The sequence below is a fragment of the Diabrotica virgifera genome, chromosome 3, assembly GCF_917563875.1.
Source record: "Diabrotica virgifera virgifera chromosome 3, PGI_DIABVI_V3a".
NCBI lineage: Eukaryota > Metazoa > Arthropoda > Insecta > Coleoptera > Chrysomelidae > Diabrotica > Diabrotica virgifera.
The window spans coordinates 222,381,188-222,392,478 of NC_065445.1; the positions used below are offsets into that span (position 1 = coordinate 222,381,188).

General features: G+C 30.7%; 1 protein-coding gene across 1 annotated transcript in view; it reads left to right on the forward strand.

The window, feature by feature from the left end:
• Positions 1–10,932, forward strand: part of LOC114330004 (uncharacterized) — a 48,108-nt gene extending 37,176 nt beyond the window's left edge. Inside the window, exons 4-5 of the mRNA XM_028279296.2 lie at positions 7,264–7,537; positions 10,660–10,932. Of these exons, the coding sequence (XP_028135097.2) occupies positions 7,264–7,537; positions 10,660–10,880 (495 nt within the window). The 3' untranslated portion in view covers positions 10,881–10,932. The remainder of the gene's footprint in view (positions 1–7,263; positions 7,538–10,659) is intronic.
• Positions 10,933–11,291: the final 359 nt, after the last annotated feature.

The following is an 11,291-nucleotide window of genomic DNA, read 5'->3' on the forward strand; positions in this document are numbered from 1 at the left end:
CATTACTTAATGAATACGTGTTTATAGTATTAACACAATTTTCATTGAATCAATGTACACAAAGTTAATGACTGGCGATTATTGGTACTATGTACAATATTTTTTTCAGTGTATTGACAATATAAGAAGACTAAATAAAAACTGGATGAGAGCGGCGTAGGATGGGCTGGGCTGGAAATAGGAGGCAGATATCTATGTTTAGCAGTGAACTTTTGAGGCTGATGAATAACCATTTACGGCTGATTTTTTGTCCTGAAGGTGGAATTATTAAACAGCGCACATTAAAAAAATTTTAAAAGCTCATATCCTTTTGGTCTTTATGATAGAACTTTTGAAATTGATTTATTGGCTTAAGATGACTTTTTCATCATATCTGTTTAAATATATAATGATACATTCGCATAAAACAGAAGAAAAGAAAACCAAACATTGATACAGTAAGGACGTTTGAGTTGGAATAAATTCTTTTTATTGAGAATGGGCAAATCTAGAGATAAATCCTGAAACAGGTCGATTTTTATTTTTAAATTATAATTTTTTGGCATATATATCATACTGGTTACCTTATCCATCTTAGCGTGATGACGTATTCGATGATTTTTGAAATGAGAATAAGAAGTGTGTGATAGCTTATTCGAAAGGGTATTCAATTCTCTATTCACTAATATCAACATTAACATAATTATTCATACAGGGTGCCAAAAAATTTTTGATTAAATTAATTGAGACAAAAAGAAGAATGTATATAATTGATTTAATGCAAATTACATGTTACTACCGCCACAAAACAGACAAAATGGTAATTTCAAAAATAAACACTGGTTTTCGCTTAAATTAAATGTTCAAACGGCTAAGAGGCAGGTGGGTGGCAAGGTTAATAGATTGGGCGTAGTTTGTCTCGTAACTATAGACCAATCAAATGCTCGCTTTTTAAAGGCGGGAATACGTCACCCGTACGACACTTTTGAAATTGTCATAAGTTTCAATGCTAATAAAAGGTTCAAAAACTTAGGTTTTGCAATATGTTTTGGGATTTTTTGGGTATATATATATATATATATATATATATATATATATATATATATATATATATATATATATATATATATATATATATATATATATATATTAAGTGGTCCTTATATCGATAATTATATCAATTTTTTCCTTAAAAATCAACAGTCTGCTGACAAAAAAATAGAAATGATTTGAAGAAGATTTAACATTTATTGTGTGTATTAAATGGAGAAAACAGTTCAATTCGCACAAAAACTCAAAACAAAATAGAAAAGTTTAGCAAAATTACATACTTAATTATTATGGTTTTTCTGGAATGTGCAGCATTTTATCATGTAGTCATAGGAAAAAAAACTAATAATATTAATAATTTATTTTTAGATTAAAATACAAAAAATTATTTGTCCTTCAAACTTAAATCCATTAAAAATGTACCATATATACGTATTAATTAAAAATTAAACAAAAATTATATAGAAATATTCGGAAACGCAACCCCAACATAAAAAAGAGGGTTAGGTTTGAACCACAATCAAAAGCTGTCAAGTGTCAACCTTGACTTTGTCGTACGAGTGACGTAGTTCTTCCCCTCCCCCTCGCTTCCGCCCACATAGTTACGAGACAACCTACCTCCTATCTATGAACCTTGGGTGGGTGGCAGTTTTAATATTGAAGTTAAGCGAAAAACAATATTTTTCCATCACATAAACATTTTTTTCTGTTTTCGGACAACACTAAAATGTATTTCGAATTACATAAATAGTTTTTCTTTTTGTCCCAATTAGGTTAATTAAAAAAAGGTTTTTTTGGGCACCCGGTATAAATAATTATGTTAATTTTAAATGTGTGAATAGAGCATTGAATAACCTTTTGGAATGGGCTATTAGACGACTTCTATTCTCATTGATTACGTCATCACGCCCAGATGGATGACGTCACTAGTATAATATACAGGGTGATTCATTAAGAATGTCCAATCTTTAAGTTGTAGATTCTGGACCTCAAAATATTAAGATTTAACCCAAATCGCTTAAATATATAGTGCCTCATTCGAGTTATAGGGTCTTTTATTAAAAAATGTAATAACTATTTTTACCCAGTACCTTAAAACTATTTGACTTATCCTTGTCATTATTTGCATAGAGTGTAAGTATCTCTACTAAACTATGATACACAAACGTTTCTGGCTAGAGGCGTACGACAGGGGATAGTGAATGGTTTACCCTTCCCGAATTCTACGCCACTGGTGGAATTGCTATTTTAACAAAATATTTCAATTCTCCCAATACTCTCTAGGTAAAAAATATACTCTTTATTCGTAACAATAAAGTCTTTAGTTTTCGAGATATTTGAAGTTGAAAATGAAACGGTACAGACATTTTGATTAAGGTATTGCGCTCTTTCATTTTGAACTTGAAATATCTCCAAAATTAATGATTTTATCGTTACAAATAAAGAGTTACATATACTTATTGTTTACAAAGGTAGTATTGGATTGGAGAATCTAAAAATCATGGTAAAATAGCAATTCCATTAGTGGCGTAGAATTTGGGAAGGGTCAACCATTATCTTTCCCCTGTACTCTTCTGGTAGTAGCCAGAAACGTTAATTTAACACAAATTAGTAGGGTGTAGAGTTTTTACACTTTTGGGGAAGTACGATAAGGATATCTCAAACACTTTTAAAGTACTGGGTACAAATAATGTTTAAATTTTTAAATGAAACATCCCTATTACATAAATACTTATTAGTTATTTGTATCCAGTACTTTAAAAGTATTAGACATATTCTTATCATACTTGACAGAAAGTATAAGTACTGTACACCCTACTAAAATATCTTAAATAAACATTTCTGGCTACTACCAGAGGTCCTTTTCAAATTCTAAGCCACTGGCGGAATTACTATTTTAATCAAATTTTTAGATTTTCCAACATTTTCTTTGTAAATAATATACTCTTCATCCGTACCGATAAAATCATTAGTTTTCGACATATTTGAAATTAAAAATGGAGGGACACAATATAAAAATTAAAATAGCAGTGCGGCTTCAATTTTAACTTGAAATATCTAGAGACCTAAAATGAGAGTGTATTATTTACATAAAAATTATCTATTGGAGAATCGAAATATTACGCTAAAATAGCAATTTCGCCAATGGCGTAGAATTTGGGAAGGGTAAACCAATCACTGTCCCCTGTCGTACGCCTCTGGTAGTAGCCAGAAACGTTTATAAATCATAATTTAGTAGAATGTATAGTACCTTCATTTTCTGCCAAGTATGACAAGGATATGTCAAACAGTTTTAAAGCACTGGGTAAAAATATTTATTACATTTTTAAATATAACACCCTGTAACTCAGTAACAAGACACATTTTATTTAGGTGATTTGGGTTAAATCTTAATATTTTGAGGTCTAAAATCTACAACTCAGAGATTAGACATTCTTAAGAGGAAACAGTACCGATCAACAGTCAGCGAAAACGCGTTCCAGGATTGCGGCTGTAATTTTAAATATTTTTTCGAGATATTTGGCACACGTATTCGTAATATAATAAAGAATGGCGATACAGAGCCCAATTTGAAAAATATATTAATATGTGGAAATTACTCTGTAAATAAATACAATATTAAAAAAACGAGCCTGTACCGCCATTAAGAAGAACAAAAAAATACACTTTCTTCAAATAAACTTTTTTATCCGACGCCTAGATTTTGTGTCATTTTGGAACTACTAAAATTTTTCATTTCATTAGTAGTTCCAAAATGACACAAAATCTAGGCTTTATTCTAGGTTTATTTGAAGAAAGTGTATTTTTTTGTTCTTCTTAATGGCGGTAGAGGCTCGTTTTTTTAATATTGTATTTAATTACAGAGTAATTTCCACATATTAATATATTTTTCAAATTGGGCTCTGTACCGCCATTCTTTATTATATTACGAATACTTGTGCCAAATATCTCGAAAAAATATTCAAAATTACAGCCGCAATCTTGGAACGCGTTTTGGCTACCTGTTGATCGCTACTGTATCACCTTAACGAATCACGCTGTATATGCCAAAAAATTAATATTTAAAAATAAGCATCGACCTGTTTCGGGATTTATTTCCAGAGTTGTCCATTTTTGGGAAAATGAATTGATTCTAACTCAAACGTCCTCACTGTACGTATACATAAATAACAACAATAAATAATTTAAATAGTCGAAGTAATGAAGCTTAAAATAGGACAAAACCTCGCAATTTTTACAGAATGGATCGATTTGCTTGAAAATTTGAGAGTAAGTAGTGGATAGTCCAAGGATCAAAATCTATATGATGCCGAAAGGCGCTTTTACCATGGGGGTGGTTGCCAACCCATGTCGGTGGTGAAAATTTTTTATTACATTTTGACCGCAAAAGTTGGTAAAAACATTCATTCTAAGCAAAAATGTTCTATACAGTGTGTCAATTTTAAAACTTACAATGGCTATATCTCACGAACAAAAGCTGATATCAAAAAATGCTTGAAACCGTTTCTAGGATAGTAGGGGGGAACTAAAATGACATGAAAGAGAACTCACCCCCATCAACCCCCTAGGCCCCACCCATCACAACCAAAAAAGTTTAAATTGCAAACCCCTACTTGTGATACATCATTGAAAAGGCTATAAAAAATGCTATTCAATGGTATAAATAATAATTATACAGGGTAAAGCAATAATTGTGAAACTTTGGCTTAAATGAAATATTTAATAAGGTTTTGTTGAATTACAAATTTATTTAAAATGTCAATTAAGTAAATATTTAATGTGAATTCCGTTGTTTGGTAAACAATAATACAGCCTATTTTCAAATTCTGCACGAAATTTAGCAAATGTTCTAGTAATAGGGCGACATGCTTGAGTAATTCTTTCTCGCAATTCCCCAAGTGAAGCAAGTTGAGTTTTATAAACAACTGATTTAGGGTAACCCCATAGAAAAAAGTAATATACTATCCTACTATAAAAAGTACTATCCAATGGTATAAATAATAATTATACAGGGTGTTAATATCAGCTGGCTTACTATGACTTTTGTATTTGTAATGCTATCTCCCGGACTATTATTTTAAATGGTAAGTGTCCGCTCGTACTCTTTTTTGTTAATTAAAACTTAATTTGCCATTTTTGCCTTAAATCAGTTGTTTATAAAACTTAACTTGCGTCACTTGGGAAATTGCGAGAAATAATTACTCAAGCATGTCGCCCTATTACTAGAAAAACATTTGTCAAATTTCGTGCAGAATTTGAAAATAGACTGTATTATTGTTTACAAAACAACGGAACCCACTTTGAACATTTACTTAATTGACATTTTTATCAAATTTGTAGTTCAACAAAACCTCATTAAATTTTTTATTTAAGCCAAAGTTTGACAATTATTGCTTCACCCTGTATAATTATTATTTATACCATTGGATAGCATTTTTATAGCCTTTTCAATGATGTATCACAAGTAGGGGTTTGCAATTTAAACTTTTTTGGTTGTGGTGGGTGGGGCCTAGGGGGTTGATGGGGGTGAGTTCTCTTTCATGTCATTTTAGTTCCCCCTTACTATCCTAGAAACGGTTTCAAGCATTTTTCGTTTTCAGCTTTTGTTCGTGAGATATAGCCATTGTAAGTTTTAAAATTGACACACTGTATATTTTTTTGATAAAATTAAAAGTTTTCGATTTATTCGCTATCGAAAGTGTTAGTTTTATATTAAAAAAATTAATGTTTTTAATCAGTTTTCTGCAAATAACTCAAAAACTTTTCGTTTTATCAAAACAATTTTGCTTAACAAAAATGTACCTTTTGAAAAATCAACAAAACCATTTTTTTAAATTTTCTTTAAGACCAATAGTAATCGAGCTATACTTTATTAGATGTTAGCTCTTCTTCGTCAAATGCTAAATATTGTAGTTTCAAAGTCAAAAGACGGGAAAACTATGCATTTTTCGAGAATGATTTGTTTAAACTAATTTGAAATATTTAAAAATATCTATCTCCAGAAATAAAATAAGTCTTTAGCTCAAAAATTAAGTAGCTTATAATGAAAAGAATGTCAGACAATATATTTTTCAGCGAAAATGTGATCGAAAGCAAACCCCTAATCACCACCCTGATTAAAATTAGTCATTGACCTTATTTCGTCTTCTTTATTTATGTATTATTAATAGGTTCTAGAAGTTCAACTGGTTTATAATGATTAGTTTTTAAAAAAATGGAGTCAAAAGCAAATATCAAATTTTTGAAGTTTGGTAAAAAATTCCCTTTTCTTCTAAATTGTAGTTTATTTAATTCCCAAGAACCTGGTTTGGAAAAAATTTTTCTACGGTAAAAATTGAGTGAGCTATTGACAATTAAATCTTGTAATAACATGCAAAAATCACCTTTACCAACCCTTTCAAAGTCACCACTTTTTGCGACTGAGGATTTTAAAAGGATTTAATATTAATACTCTTGTAAAAACCTACAAAATTATTTTTTAACAAACTTTCTAAGATAAAAAGTAAAAAGGTTACGGTAAAAAAATCAATATATATTAAAAAAAAAAGAAATACAATTGGAAGCATAATAATGTAAGTTAGATTTGCCTTTAGTCATTGGCCTTATTCATTCTTCTTTATTTATGTATTATTAATAGATTCTAGACGTTTGACTGGCTTAAAATAATTAGTTTTAAAAAAACAGGAGTTAAAAACGAATAACGAATTTTTGTAGCTTGGTAAAAAATGCCATTTTCTTCAGAATATAAAGATTAGCATCAGAGATACGAAAAAATGTTTCAATATAAAGTTGTAGGTTATTAAATTCCCTAGAACTTGGTTTAAAAAAATTTTTCTGCGGCAAAAATTGAGTGAATGGTAAATGAGTATATATCGAAAAACATTGATTTTTTCTGTATAAAACTCACACTTTCGATAGCGAATAAATCGAAAAGTATTAATTTTATCAAAAAAATGTATAAAACATTTTTTGCTTAGAATGAATGTTTTTATCAACTTTTGCAGTCAAAATATAATAAAAAATGTCCACCCCTAAGATGGGGTGGCAACCGCCCCCTGGCAAAAGCGCCTTTCGGCATCATATAGATTTTGATCCTTGAACTATCCACTACTTATTCTCAAATTTTCAAGCAAATCGATCCATTCTGTAAAAATTGCGAGGTGAAATGCTTCGGTTCCTGGACTAAAAGTAGCTATATAACTATTAAATGAAAATAATACTTTTATATTTTAGCCATGTCATTTTGAAGAAGATTGTACAACAAATATTCAAAGATTTTCAAACATGAGCTGCAAATTTCTGGACACGATTAAAGACGAAACGATTGAGTATTATTCAACACTTGAAGATGGTTTAAATGACCTTCAAAAAGGAGACGCCTGGGGAGCCATTCATGTAAAAAAAGGTTTTTCCGACGCAATTGTTGCTTCCTTAAGCTTAACTTATGATCCATATTATATACAATATGGGTATATCAACCAAATCCGAATTTGGATCCATCCTTTAAGTAAGTCTATTTAGGGTTTTCTATACAGGGTGTCCCCGAAAATAATGCGTTCCTTTAAGGTAAGTATATAATACACAATGTAGAACAAAAAAGTCCTATAACATTTTTGAAGTTATATTCCTTTAGGCGCGATTGAGAGTAAAATTTCATAATACTGCGCGCATGCGCACAGACAGTATGGCGTTTAGTTGCTAAATCGTTCAAGTTATGTACAAGTCCGTCTAATTTACTTACCGTTGCACGTCATTATCTACGCCAGAGATCTAAGTTGACATAGTTTCCAAAATATAAAAAAATCCTGAATCCAGTTTAAATCAGATACATCATATATTAATTATTGTAAACGTGGACTATACAACAAAACAAATTAATATTCCATGTAAATAAACAAAAACTTAAGAAATAGAGAACAAGAATTAAGTTATAATCTTTTAAGATTTGCAGTGCAAGCGTTTTTGCACTGCATTGTTAATAATTATTAAAAAACGGCTCCGAACTCTTGGGAGAAGCCGATAGGTTTCTTTGTATATGTCTACAATAACAACTAAAAAAGTTGTCAGATACCTCGATTATTCCAAGTCGTGCTAAAATTAGGTGAAATTTATATTTTTATAGTAGAGGATCTTTTTATAGCAAAGTAAATAATAAAAACAGTAAATATAATAGAACAGATACTTATAGTAAAGAATATAAACAAATATGAAGTGTTATCACCGCAACTGTCATATAAATATTACCAATTTATTCTAAAATGTTGTCACTTTCGTTCGATTACAGTTACAGTGTGTTCGAACAAATGTGCTTCATAAAAACGCTTTATAATCCATTTATACAAATACACCGGGGAAATAAGGCAAAAACTTTCGGGCAAAATGTTCGGGACACTTGAGCAGCCAGGTTGCAAATGGGTTTTTTGGGTACTATATACCTAATACATTAGGTTTGTTCTAGCATCAGTTTCAAACGATTTGAAACCATCAGCGAATAGTCGACCAGCGCGAGTAGAGGGGATAGCACTGGTGACTGTATTATCTATGTTCTCTCACTGACCAACTGTTTGCTGACGGTTTCTGACTAGTTTGACTGTTTGCTAGAACAAACCTAATATAAATACAAAAATGCCCGTCACAATTTGGACGAGAAATTTAGTTATTAACAAATAAGGGTCAAAAATGAGAGTTTTTTCGTTTAAATCGCTACAGGTAAAAATAGGGTAATTAAATGTCTTATTTATAATATTTTTATTTTAGTAGATGAGCCATGGTTAAAATAGCGTTTTTTGAATTTTGGTCCCATTATTTGTTGCTTCGGATACTGCAAAATAAAACTAAAATTTCGAAAATAAAAAATTTGCTATAACTTTTGCGAAAATGAATTTAGGACTTTCATATTGCACGAAAAGTTGAGTCAAACAGTCCATACAATGCACAAAAAATTTTAAGACGATGCGCCAATTAGTTTAAATTTTATTCAATTTGTTTATCCAAATGAGCTTTTTTTTCGCAATGTTATTGTTCAGAAAATAATAACGATAAAGCAATTCTGTGAAAACAACATGAAGGAAGAGTAGTCATAATTTCAACGCTTTTAAAAAAGTCATTAAAAAGTAATTTTTATCACTCAGAAAACATTTTACTAAAATATAGTCATTTTTGGCTTATAAACAATTTGAATAACTTTGTTAGTATTGACTGTAGGCTAAAACTACAATGGAATTTGAAAAACTGATATTTTTATACGAATTTTCAAAGATAAACTTTTCGCCTAGATTAATTACGGTAAAAGTTAGCCACTTTTTTTTTATTTAATTGACGGCTACATTGTTTATAACAATTAAGCAACCTAACTAGAGCCATTTTGAAGTTGAAGATATATAGGTTATGTGTAAAAGTTTAAGTAAACTTTGAACCTCAACAGAGTGGTTAATAAAGCTTTAAAAATGGCATCCGAACCGAATTAATTCGTGGGCGGTGGAGGAGAATTACTAAAATACGTCCACTCAAAAAATGAAACTGATTCTGCAAACATATGCTGCCATTAATATCGCTGGAACTTGTTGATGGATTTTGATCATAATTTTTTTAATTTGTATGTACTTGTAGTCTTATAGAATACGTTATGTACACACAACCCCACCTAACATTACAAAATGTTAGGGGGAACTCCCCTTATCACTCAGTGATATGAAAAATAGATTACGACCGATTCTAAGACCTACCAAATATACATATATATTTTCATAAAAATCGGTCAAGCGGTCTCGGAGGAGTATGGAACTAACACTGTGACAGGAGAATTTTATAGATGTAAATATATAAATGGCTATTAACAAATAGGGGTTGGTGATAGAAGATTGAAAATTAAGGGTTGTATGTACTTTTTAATTCTACATCATATAAAATTAAGGTAGATATGGTAGATATGGTCTCCGAGGTACCTGGTGCGCAGGGTGGGACTCGTCGCCTGGGACTACCGAATAATTCGCGGGACGATCGAATAATTCACAAAATGAAGATTGGATCGAGAAACTGAAAAATACTTGTTCAACATTTTTCAAAAATCTATCGAATGACACTAATCACGACACCCCAACTCCACCCTCTGGAGGTGGTGTGGGGGTAACTTTAAAATCTTAAATAGAGACTCCATTTGTTATTACAGATTTGGATTGCTTACGTAAAAGTAAACAACTTTTATTCAAGACCTTTTTTCGAATTGTGGATAGATGGCGCTATAATCGGAAAAAACGATTTTTTCGTGGTACCATAGGTCAATTATAAAAACGGTCTAAAAAACCAAAACATACGTGTTTAATATTTTTCAAGAACCTATCGAATAACATAAAACACGACCCTCCACTCCACCCAACGGAGGTGGGGTGGGGGTAACTTTAAAATCTTAAATAGGAGCCCCAATTTTTTTAATGCCGATTTGGATTACTTATGTGAAAATAAGTAACTTTTAGCTCTCGAATCGAATGCAAAAAGTTGCATGACGATTTATATTACTGCACAAAATTTCTAGGTTTTTGGCTTTTTAGTGCTTCGTTGCTTCGCCTATCTAAGTAATTTATCAAAAAGGAATTCTTACATTATTTCTTTGGATATTCTTTATTTTTTCAGGAGAATCAACTAAAATAGGACTTGGTGAGAAAGATCTGCAGCAACGATTTACGAAAGTAATAGAAAATCTTCTAAAAACTTGCAGAAAAAAGGGCAACAACATACCAGAATGGATGACAGAATTGACCAATGGCTTTTCAACGAAGGATATAAAATCAATTGCAGCTTTTCAAGATTTTAACAATATTACTAGCTATGTACAATACGCACCCCTAAGATAAGAGAAATCTTATATAATTTTAATAAATATGTCAAAAAAACCTCATAATTACATTAATTGTTTAACAATTATTGATCCTACTCTTATGTCCCTGTACTGTTTCAATAACCAATTCAGTGACTGTAATTTTTGGATGCTAAATAGTAGTTTTTTAATTAGTCGAGGAAATGAAGCAGAAAAAATGGCAAAACCTCGTAATTTTTTCGTCCAGCATCGATTTGTACAAAAATTTGGGATTGGGCTCATTGCACCCTCTAGTTCATTTTCTATATTGAGCCGTTGTACGCTTTTGGTTTTTTAAGGGTGAAAATTACCCCTAATTGTAAAAAATTATAAAATAACATTTTAAACCTTAATATTGTCAACATTTGGTTCTTATTAGTTACATAATGATTGTTTTATGCTTCAAGAT